The sequence below is a fragment of the Ochotona princeps genome, chromosome 11 (assembly GCF_030435755.1).
Source record: "Ochotona princeps isolate mOchPri1 chromosome 11, mOchPri1.hap1, whole genome shotgun sequence".
Classification (NCBI taxonomy): domain Eukaryota; kingdom Metazoa; phylum Chordata; class Mammalia; order Lagomorpha; family Ochotonidae; genus Ochotona; species Ochotona princeps.
The window spans coordinates 14,635,195-14,647,789 of NC_080842.1; the positions used below are offsets into that span (position 1 = coordinate 14,635,195).

Genomic DNA, 12,595 nt, shown 5'->3' on the forward strand with positions numbered 1-12,595 from the left:
TGCTACTCTTCACCACAGGAGAAAAGTTTTGTTATGAACATTCTAATCATTAACATTTCCCCCCCCCCCGGGAAATTGGATAAGAAACACACTAAATTATTGAATTACAGCAATGGAAATCCCCAATCAGCTTATTAAATACTTGGAGAAATACTAAAATATAGACTGCAACAAATTTTTCCTCAGGCCAGAAAAATTATTATTTAATGCCTTCAAATAAAGTTGAATCCTTCAGCATGTCATTTCAAACCATATGCAATTTACTCCTATGCCAACTTACATTCCTACTGTCATTTTTCTTTAAGATTTATTTATTTATTTTTTCTTTTTTTTAAAAGATTTTATTATTATTGGAAAGCCGGATTTACACAGAGGAGGAAAGACAGAGAGGAAGATCTTCCATCCGATGTTTCACTCCCCAAGTGAGCCGCAACGGGCCGGTACACGCCAATCCGATGCTGGGACCAGGAACCTCTTCTGGGTCTCCCAAGCGGGTGCAGGGTCCCAAAGCATTGGGCTGTCCTCAACTGCTTTCCCAGGCCACAAGCAGGGAGCTGGATGGGAAGTGGAACTGCCGGGATTAGAACCGGCGCCCATATGGGCTCCCGGGGCTTTCAAGGTGAGGACTTTAGCCGCTAGGCCACGCCGCCAGGCCCAAGATTTATTTATTTTTATTGAAAAGTCAGATTTTAGAGAGGAGAGAGAGAGAGAGAAAGAGCTTCCCTCAGCTGATTCACTCCCCAAGTAGCAGCAAAGGCCGGAAATGAGCCTATCTGAAGCCAGGAACCTGGAACTTCTTCCAGGTCCCCCACATGGGTGCAGGGTTCCAAAGCTTTGGCCGGTCTTCTACTGCCTTCCCAGGCCACAAGCAGGGAGCTGGCTGGGAAGTGGAACAACTAGGACATGAACTGGCACCAATATGAGATCCTGGCGCATACAAGGCAAGGACCTTGCCACTAGATTACTGTACTGGGCCCCACTATCATTTTTCATCACAACCTGATAGGCCTGTTATGCCACAGCTTTATTATATTACAATGAAGCACTACTATACAACGACAATGGTAGTTTCTAAAGTCATTGCTAAAAGTATGTCTTGCCTTTGGTCAAGATTATCCTTGAAAATGCATTAACAACAGACTATATTATAGAAAGGTCATGAAACTTCTCTATTTCTCTCATTTCTAGTCGGTTTCTCTTCTTTGTCAAAGCAGATCCATGGATCTAAGGTACGCATAGTACTGTTAAACATTCAAAACACATTATAGAACTATGGTTATGCAACAAGGTGGAGGAACCCACCATGGGGGGAGGGTGGGGGGGAGAATCCCAGATTCTATGTAATTACAACACAATGTAATTAATGAATAAATTTAGTAAAAAAACACATTATAGATGAAGGAGAGTCTCTCTATAAAATATATATGGTAGAATTGAGCATAACACACAAAATCGTAGATCCAATTCTTCTATCTATTACTTGGGACATGTCCTCATAAATAGAAATGCAAATTGTAACCTAGGTAAGAGCACTGATTATGACGCAGTCCTAAGTGCCACTTTTTCCCATGCCAAATCTCAAGAAACAAGGTTTAGGACATAGCTGCTGCTTCATAATATCTTCTAAGTGAATGAAAACATAAAACGAAACATGGAGGGTTGTTAGAGTTAGCTGATAAACAAGACTTTGTATATTTAGCTGAAAATTTCCCAACCATTAAAAAAGAAGTAATTGGTAACTCTAGAAAGTTAACAACTTGATCATACACTGACATGGTATGCCCTCATCCCTCTGGCTTGCATATATTGGGGCATTTATTCATTACTATAGGTGGCACTGTTTTCTTCTTATATTTCGAAAACCAAATTTCCTTAGACAAAGTGTAAGACCGTTTGACATAAAATTGGCTTTCAGTAAATGCAGAATCTTTTTAAATTATAAAAGGGCAGTATTGTTTCCCCCAAGCTTTAAAAAATATCAACAATAGAAGAACATCAATGGAATGCCTTACCACACAGCAAAGCTAAAGTACTAATGGAAGTCCCTGAAGAGCCATCAATGAATAATATCATAAAAGTATTTACTGCATGGAAACAAACATGGTAGCAATACTTCCACAATTTGGTTATATGCCACACCACCAGCTTGAAGACTAGGTAAGAGGGAAAATAGTAAACAGACATCATGTAAGGGTTTTGTGATGATTATTTTTCACTAGAAGTAAATGTCAAATTTATTAAGTCTTTCCATATTAGGATTCCAGGTTTTCATTTTCTGATGACAAGATGAATGGAGGCAGGCATTGTGGTGCAGGGGGCTGAGTCATTGATATGACTCTGCTCTGTATCTCAGTGTTGGTCTGAACCCCAGCTACTTGCAGCTAATCTAGCTTCTCCTAATATCTACTGAAGCCAGCAGATAACAACTGCACCCTACCACTCATGCAGGGGGGAGAACCCAGATGGGAGTTCTAGGCTTCTGGTGTCAGACTGCCTCAGCCCTGACTGTTGTAGGTATTTGGCAAGTCAATCAGTGCAAGATTTTCTTTCTTTAACTTTCCGTCTCTCTCTCACTTCTTCTCTCTCTCAAGTGAATGAAATCTAAATAAATAAACGTACAAAAAAGATGAGCGGGACAGCTACATTTTTAAAAAATAAAGAATATACTTTAAATAAAAACCCCAAATCAGGAAACCAAAGGAATTTGTTTGTTAAACAGAAATTTAATTAGTTCAAAAGGTACATAAGAGGCAAATACTGAAAACCTGAAAAAATTAACGGGAGCAAGATCTTTGAGGTGTCAGAGAGGATTCAGCTCTTATCCTCACAGCATTTGGGCAGACCTAGGAAAACTCTGGAACAGACAGGCGGGATGAGCAGAATTCAGCTTTAGGGAGGCAAGATATTTCCTAGGAAACTACCTTATATCAGAAAATCAACTACAGAAATGTAATGTAAAATCGCTGGTATGTCATTAAGCAATAGCCAACCAAATGAGCCTTTTCAAAATCTCTATGACAACAGATGATGTGGAGACAATATTTCCTACCTTCAAGCCCAAATGGTTTTACCATGGCTGCTCCTTGTTCCCCAGAGACAGGCTCTGCCTACCCGGACACGGGCCTGTTTCAGATCCCTAACCTGGTTTCATTTTGGTAGATGGGAGTTCAAAAATGGCTGGCAAACAAATTGCTCATAAGAGCAAAAATTCTGTGAATCATGGTGATAACACTATTTGCAATACACTATTTTGTACAGTGAATAAACATCAGGAACTACTAAACTACTCCAATTTAACTCAGAGTGGGGAAATCCCAGTTTGCAAAATCACTTGGTGCGACTCTGCCAGGACAACCGCAGGTGGGATTTGAAATTCAACAAATCTATGGCAGGCTAATTTTTATATCAATAATTCTGTATGGCCCGTGAATGACATTATAAATACCCAAATACTCTTAGCAAAGAAAAGGTTCCCTAACCTGTGATCTAAAAAAACCTATGCAATCCTCTTTGACTGGACAATGAGGGGGGGAGAGGAGTTAAATGTCAGTGTTTGCTGAAATGCTTCATATTAAAAATAATCAATTCACTGTCTGTTATAAAAGTTCAATTTAATTTGATTCTGAAGTTCTTAAGGGTATTTACAGGTCATTATCCTTGCCGATTTCAGTACATAGTTGAAGCATTTCTGGTGAATAATAAAAGAGGCCAAATGAATGCTAATTCAATTCTCAGCTAGAATTTTGATATGGTAATTGCTGCATTATCTTTAAGGCTTTTTAATCCTTTACGTGTTATAATTCCAATGACATAGTATGGGACTAGATCTTGGTGTGCCAGCTGAACTTGAATATATTATTATTTATAAGCCTTCAAGCTTCTTGTGAAATTTTATTGTTTTTTTTTTCAATGTCTATTTTTCTCTACTTGAAAGGCAGAGTGACAGACATAGGGACAGAGATTCCCCAAATATCCACAACCACCAGGACTGAGCAAGACAGGAGCCAGGACTGTCCTCTGGGTCTCCAATGGGGGTGAATAGATGACAGAGGCCCAGGACCTTGTTCCATTATCTGTTGTCTTCACCCTAGGATGCATCAGCAGGAAGATGGATCAGAAGCAGAGCGGCTGGGACTCCAATTCGCACACTGAACAGGGTTGTAGCTGTCACAAAGCAGTGTCTTACATTAAACTGCTGCAGCACAATATGCAGCCTTCATGTGCAACAGTGGGGAGAACAACCACGCTGTATGTTCCTCAATAAAGCAGACAGGTATTACAATGCTGTGCCTTTCTTTGTTAAAGGGGATCTCACTTTGTTCCTACACCCTCAGAAATACAAATTGATTAGACTAGATGCTGTGAATCAAGTGGCTATTGTTAAGAAGTCTGTCCCATTCATGCTTTCCTCGTCTCACTCCTGAGAGCCTGTACCAGGTACAGGAGGTATACCTTTAGATCAGGTAAAATGAGGTTGAAAAGAGAATCAAACAGAAAATTCAGTCTGTAGAAAGAAGAATAAAACAGATGAATAAAAAATAAACCATGCTATGCAGAGGCTGGGGGAGGGGAGCAATGCCAAGGTGCCTGACAGTCTCCAAATTGCTTGTCAAGTTCAACTACAATTCCTACAGGTTATTTCTGAGGGTTAACCACACTGATGACTCACAGATGTAACAGCTATGCATTTATATTACTTAGAGAATAGATTCCCAATTGTATTTTTAATATAGGGTCAGTTACATGCCACAGGTGACTGAGATGTCTCTTAAAACACTGGCCACTTTGGACTTTATTTTGATATGATTGAATCTCCATAAAAGACGTCTAATATCTTTAAAAGCATTTGAACATCTCGGGGCTAAAAGAACCTATTTATTAATCCACTTCTAGGATAGTATAATAAAACCCTTATAATGAGCTAACATATTCACCCAAAGTGAACAGACTTGTAAGCACTTCTCAATGTGAGAAATAAGCCTATTAAGTGTGAATTTCTATTGTCACAATATCTTCTTGCATACAGTATGAATAAATCTGTCAAATTAAAATATGAGCAATCAAAGAAATTCCTTCATGTTGCATGCCCTTAACAGATGAACAGTAATGACAAAAGAGCAATGTTTGAGTTATAAAGTATCTCTGAATTAAAGCTTGTGCTTTTTAAGAATACCAGCATATGCAGTTATAGCATAATTCCCTTTATTAATAACAGCAGACATTTCACCAGTGGTGAAGGTGGATCCCAGGGTAGAGAACAATAGCAAAGAAAAAAATTTCCCCATCCCCACCAAGGATAAAATCTTGTCTTTCTTATCAGGCTTTTATTCATCGTACAGAACAGGGCATGGCAATCATTTTTTTAAAAACACAGCAGTCTGTTCCCAGTAAAAGTAGATTTCTGTCTTACCTCTAGTATAACCCTCCTTTTCTTATTGGGTGTTTGTCTTCTAACTTTTGGCTCAGCACTGTCTGCTTGCCCCTCCATGTCTAAAACCAACCTTTCCACCTGTTCTGCGTCCTGAGAAAAACCACTGGTAGGGACCACATCAACAGGATTTTCTGTTGTAACTTTTTGCTGGACTTGTCACATGGGAGGCACCAGTAAGCAGTGGTGGGCAGTGTGAGTGAGACTACAGGATAAGGCTAAAGGTACCATTGGATGGCTCTCACTGGACAGCTCTGTGTTTCTGCTCTCAGTGACCTCTCTTCCTTCCTCTGCCTCTTTAAGTGGGGGGTGGGAGGACCATCTCCCCATGTGCCACTAGTCCCTTCTCACTCCATACTGATTAAATGCTGCCTATACCTTTGTAAGTATTCCTTTTGTTAGGCCTTTTGTGGAGTTTTTACTTTGAGTTTACTGTTTCTTGCCAAGAATGCAGCCACTATAAACTTCTACTTCCATATCTTTAGAATACCTTCCAAAGCTACCAAAGCCCTCATATGAAAACTAGCAAAATGAAATGTTTCCGTCTGACTTGATTTCTTTGTGAACATGGGTCACCTACTCCTTTTTAACATTCCCACCTGTACTCGGTAGATTCTGTGACAAAACTTTTAGTTTCCTCCTTGAATCACTGCTCTATAGACAGATTATTCTCAAAACCTCTGAAGTTCATCCTCAATCTTTCCATGGTTCTCTACCAGAGAGCCTACCTACACTCACAACGAATGTATGATTACTGTGTAAACGATTTCAACAGATCTTAATAATGCTAAACTCTTTTAAATTGTATTGTCATATCCCTAGTTTTTGGTGTTATCTAAATGTCCATCCATTATATCAAATCTATGTACAAACTTTTTATCAAACCATACAGGCTATTTTTCTCTAGCTTTCTAAGTCCTTTTCTAAGTCCACTCTAATACCCAATTAATTCCTAAGTATTACAATCATCCTTTCTTAAGTGGCTTTCATCTTTCTCTTCCTCTTTTACTAGTTATGCCATTAAATCAACTCAGGATTAATCAAATTTGGTAACTGCATTTCTTCTGAACTGGCACTTTCCACAGTAATATGCAGTCTTAATCATTTCACATGCTAATAAGGATTAAACGTGTTACACAAATTACACAAGTAAATAGAAATAAACAGTACAGAAGCTTTTGAAAAGACAAATATGAAAAATGTTCATAGCCAATAATGCACTGCTTACATACTAATAATGCTACTATATGTTTTAATACATAAAATCATTGGAGTTTTATAAACAGTACTGTAGGCAAAATACATATTTTTGCCTATCACTGATAGATCAATTGAGGCTCAGGGAGATGTAGTATGAAGTCACAGAACTATAAAGTAGAGGATTCTAAACTCAAAAAAGTGTGTCTATTAAGGCTATCTGTGCAGAACATTTAATTTCATTTGCATAATGAACCCAAAGTTTGTTTTCATTACAAACCTTTGGGAAAAAGAACATTTTGACTCATAAACATATTACTAAATTCTTGACAAATTAGATGATGACAATTAGTCTCCCTCTATATTTCTTCTTCCTGAGCCTGAGAAATGAACCCATTAAGGGGATGGGAGGGCAGTGGGGTGCTGGAACCAGCATAAGCAGGTTGAGTCCTAATTAAAGGGTGATAAGCACCTTGTTCAGAAGATGCTTCCAGAATGAAATGGAAACAGTAACTTGCCTCAAAATCAGTTAGAAACCATGAGTTCCTCAGGGGTGGGGAGGGAGAGAGTGTTGAGAAAACTGGAGGCTGATAGTAGCTACAAAAGTTTTTTAAGGGGTGTTTTTGCTATGACATTAATTCCCAGACACACCCACCGTGAGGGACAGCATCCTGCCTAGGAACAAGCGAGTGAGTGAATGGGGTGGATGTGGTCCCTGTGATCTCAGAGTACTCAGGGCAGTGCTGATCAAGTGACTCATCACGTTGATGAAATCTGACTTTCACTCCCCATTTTATTTTTTTTTTAAAGATTTTTTATTATTATTGGAAAGCCGGATATACACAGAGGAGGAGAGACAGAGAGGAAGATCTTCCATCTGATGATTCACTCCCCAAGTGAGCGCAACGGCTGGAGCTGAGCCAATCCAAAGCCAGGAGCCAGGAGCTCTTCCGAAGCCGGGAACCAGGAACCTCTTCCTCACTTCCCATTTTAAAGCGCCAGTTAGCTAAGTTCTCAATTCAGCTGAAGTCTAGTAGAAACACTAGGGAGGCTAGGCAAGTCTAGAAGCCATTCTGTCTCACTAGCAGAGCGTTTAAAATGACCGCACCTCACTGATGAACTAAAATATTACTGATGAGAATGTATTATGTACATGAAGGGCAGATAAAGATTGAGAGCCACAAAACTAGGTAATGTTAGCTAGGATGCTTAGAAAATAATGTTGCTTTACATTGAATGCTTATGAAATAACATGACTCACAGGAGATGATACATTTATTATTTTCCTAAAATGAAGGGTATTATTCATAATTTTTCAAGAGCATAATAAATGTCATAAATATTTATAAAACAGACATGCCAACAATAAATGTATGATGCCCCTAATACAGCAGAAAGCCTGCTTAGCTTAGTATTTTCTGCTTGACAGGGCAGGTATAATAAGGCAGTAGCTGTACCTAAACATAAGTAATAAATCTGTAGAACTCTGTTCCTTTTTTTTTCCCCAACTGTATTCTATTTTTTTTTTTTAATGAAAATCACCAAATGCCCTTTTGAAGTAGTGATTTCAATTTCCGTAAAAAATGTTTTGAGAACTGTCAAAATACACATGTGTTCCATCCAAGGAGTGCTACATTGGATTTAAAAACTCTTACGGACATGAAATCATGAAGGACAAGATGATGATGATAAAATAATTTTAAAAGCTTAAAATATTTTAATTAAGAATGGTACAAAATACCTGTGAACATTAATTTTAAATATTTATTTATTTTTATTGGAAAGTCATATATACAGAGAGAAGGAGAGAGAGAAAAAGAGAGAGACAGAAAGATCCTTCCATCTGTTGGTTCACTCCACAAGTGACCACAATGGCAAGAGCTGTGCCAATATGAACCCAGGAACCCGGAGTCTCTACTGTATTTCCCATGCAGGTGCAGGGTCCCAAGACTTTGGGCCATCCTCAACTGCTTTCCCAGGCCACAAGCAGGGAGATTGATGGGAAGTGGGGCAGCAGGGACATGAACTGGTGCCCATACGCGATTCTGGAGAGTGCAAGGTGAGGACTTTAGCCACTATGCTACTGCACTGGGTGTTAATTTTTAAAATTTTAAAAATCTTACAGGAAACTGTGTCAGAGATTTGAGGGTCTGCGGATCTCAGTTTTTGACAGCAGGGTCCAATGGCTTTGTTTTCTGAAAAGATTTCACAGAGATATAGAGCCAGTGAAAGCAGTGCATTGCTAAACTGTGTCTTCTAAATTACGCTTACATTTTAATTGAAATTCTGCCATAATGTCCTATCTTAAATTTTGAGATTTTTGGCAAGTTATTAGGAGATGTTATATTGTGAGGGTTTCAAAAGGCTTAAAAATAACCTAAATCACCCACATACAAATCAGGTGATTTTTTTTATCAGGTTAGAAAATCCTGCTTTTATGTCTCTTATTTTTATAGATAAGATGGTCTGATGACACATTAATATCAATTTTTAGAAAAATCACAATGGTGGACCTTTTCTACAAATCCATTTGCAAAATGTGTGTTCATTTATAAATGTCCTCTCCAAAGTAGTTATTTCCTCATTTACTCTAAAGCATCACTGGGACCAGTGTGGTAATACAGCATGCTAAGTCATGACTGCAGTGCTAGGATTCCATATCAATGCCTGGGTGAATCTGTGCTCCTCCATTTTTGATACAGCTCCCTGCTGATGCTCCTGGGAAAGCAGAAGACAGCCCAAGAACTTGGGCCCCTGCCACCCATGTGGGAGATGTGGACAGAGTTCTAGGCTCCTGGGTCAGGTCTGGCTCAGTTCTGACTATCACAGCCATTTGAGGGGAGAACCAGTGGATGGAAGATCTCACTGTCTCCTTCTCTCTCTTCTAATTCTGGCTTTCAATTAATAAATAAATCTCAAATTAAAAAAGAAAAAACAGATGGATTATTTCTTTATACAAAAGTACTTTCGTACTTTTGTACAGCAGTCATTTATCATCACGGATGATTAGTAAATCTAGAATTCTCAAGAAAACTCTTAACAACTGAGTATTACTACTCTTTAAGATGAAACGTCTACTATTTAACATAACAGTCCATAAATCCACTCAACTAGACACATACAAAGTACAGTATGCCACATAACATGCTGAGAGTGAACAGATTAACTGATTTCACCATTAACATTACCCCTATTCTGTGGAAATCCATTCTTCCTCATAAAGGTTTGGTATCTGCCATGACTCACCTTGGTGGACTCCCTAGACCCCAGGCAGGCATCAGCATCAATCTCAACATTAAATACTAGTAACCCTTAGAAGTAGGCATTTGGTGTCGTACTTAAGCCACTCCTTGGGATGGTTACATCCCACACTGCAAAGTCTGGGTAATGTGTTCTGGCTCTGCTTCCAATTCCAGCTTTCTCCCAACGCATTCTTTGAGTGACAGCAGATGAGGACTCCAGTATGTGGGCACTGCTACGCACATGGAAGATCAGGACTAAGACCCAGGTGTCTGGTTGCAGCCTGGTGCAGCACTAGGTACTGCAGGTATTTGGGGTGGGTACCAGCACACAGGAATATCTCTCTTTGCCTTTTAAATAAAATGAATAAAAAAATCCAATAAACCTTAATTTCCTTACTCTTCAATATAAAATTATAAATTAAATTTTAAATATTTCCACCAACATCCAAAGGCAATCATCTCAACACTTTTTTTGGAGACTAATGCTTTAAATATACACTCTCAGGGACTTAAAAATTTGCCAGTGCAAGTCACTGCTGAAAAAAAAAAATCAGTTTGCTTCCTTCTATCCTCTGTTGTGTCTCAGATTATGCCTTTCACATAATGTCAATTTTTTAAAAAAATGCCATATTTCTTTAGTCTAAGGGTATATTTGGAGAAAGAATTTTCACTACTTATTTGAAGGAATGCAAATATTCTCTAAGTCAGGCTCCTTGGGCAGTCATTTACATAAATGATCTGACAAACCATCAGAGAAGCAGCAGGCTTGTTAGCAGCCAAGGCCTGCGCTGCTCCGGCATGCACGTCCAGCGTGGGCCTCACCTTGGCACCGTGCTTGTGCAGAACCTCCATGACGTCATTGTGGGCTCTCTCTGCTGCAACGTGCAGAGGGGTCATGAAGCTGCCAGGAAGAGAAAACAAAAGGTCACCTCCGCTCTACTTTTATCGTATTTCCTCTTTAATAGTGAACAGCTCCTTCCCCAATTACACTCACTCTTTGTTTTTCTCATTCACATTTGCTCCTTTTCTAAGTAACAGTTCTGTCACTTGCTTTCGTTTGGGATGCAAGGAAGCCACGGCACAATGCTATAGTGGAAACAAAACTAAGTTAATAAGTTTTTCACAAGTAGTTTTCAGAATTAACTAGCACCTGTTGATTATTTAGAACATGGTTAGTCTTGAAGTATCAGAACACAATAATAAATTTTACCTTCTGGAGATGAACAATATTCTTTCTAAACAAATTAAGAGTAAAAAACTTAAACCTTTAAATAAAATTATGTTCTTGTTAATGTTAAAATAAATTTTCTTTTCTTTAGCTAATGAATAATTATCCAGTATACTAATAATGAAAGCACACTGACACAGAAATTTTCATCTGAAATACTCAAGGCTTCATTAGGACATAGGTCAATATTTCGCAGCCTCCCCCCTAGACATACTGTTACCACTATAGGATAATAAGCTTATATCCTACGGATTGGTTAAGAAAGTAGTAGACTCAGGGAGGTAGATTACAGAAGAAATGTTCTCAGAAATTTTATATGGTAAAAACAAAATGTACCTAACTTTCATATTCTGCTTTACCTTAATGTTTGGGAGTGGGGAATGTGACACAGTAGTTTAAGTCCTTGCCCCATATCGGAGTGTCTGACTCATGTCCCTGCTACCCTGTGTATCTGATCCGACTCTGTACTACTGTATCTGGGAGGCAGGGGATGATGGCTCAAATACATGAGCTCCTGCCAACACGTAGCAGATTCTGATGCAGTTTCTGACTCCTGGCTTCAGCTGGCCCAGACCTGGCTGATGTGGGCACTTGGGAAAGACGATCAGTGCAAGGAAGATTTCCCTCTTCTCTCTCATTCTACTCTTCAAATATGTAAATCTTTATAAAATTACATTAATATTTGTAATAAAATGAAAAGCTACTTACTTGCATCCTTCTTTTGGGCAATTATATTGAACGGTGATCACTTCGGATGAATACTCTAAAAAGGCTATGTGTACTTCTTGGCATAAATTGTGCAGCTTGAATCCAACTGAACCCATTTGAAGAACATGGATTACAGTGCACATACAGTTGTTGTAGTTTTGCTTGTGAATATTTTAATGCTTTCAGCAGAGGTTGAGTAAAATTTAACTTTTGTGGGCTAGATATGAGCAACACCATTGACTGAGAAATATTCAGAAATGGTGATCTAGGTATTTAAGCTTTGAATTAGAGAGCTATCATTAACTAGCCCTATGCGTTTGTCTTAATGCAGTTAGTGGTAGCGAAAATATACATTTACTTCTGAAGGCTCATTAGAAGAAAAACATGAATGATTTTAAGCACACTATTCATAATGTCATCATTTTCAGGATGAATATAACCAGCATTTTGAATATAACTGCTCCAAAAGAATGATGCAAGCATCTTTGAAAATATATCTTACGATTCTCTACAGGTAAAAAAGTATGGGAGTTGATCTAATGAATTCAAGAAAAAGAAGATTCTATGAGGAAAACAATATATTGCATATTTTAGAAGCACTGGCCTGTAAATTTGTTATACTAAGTTATGCTAAGTTTATATAGACAAAGGTAAAAATAATTGCCAAATGAAGATTGACTAAATGTGTCTCATCGATGAAAAGTCATCACCTGAACCAAATCTAAAAATCAGGGCAACCAACAAAGTATAAATTGTTGGCAATTCTCCAAGAAAAGTTAAGGTTTCTCAAAT

At 38.4% G+C, this 12,595-nt stretch overlaps 1 protein-coding gene across 1 annotated transcript in view; it reads right to left on the minus strand.

Annotated features, from left to right (window-relative positions):
- The window catches only part of TNKS (tankyrase), a 173,388-nt gene that overhangs the window by 49,625 nt on the left and 111,168 nt on the right, over positions 1-12,595 (minus strand). The window contains exons 10-11 of the mRNA XM_058669847.1: positions 10,862-10,953; positions 10,690-10,768 (exon numbers count right to left, since the gene is read on the minus strand). Coding sequence (XP_058525830.1) covers positions 10,690-10,768; positions 10,862-10,953 — 171 coding nt within the window. The remainder of the gene's footprint in view (positions 1-10,689; positions 10,769-10,861; positions 10,954-12,595) is intronic.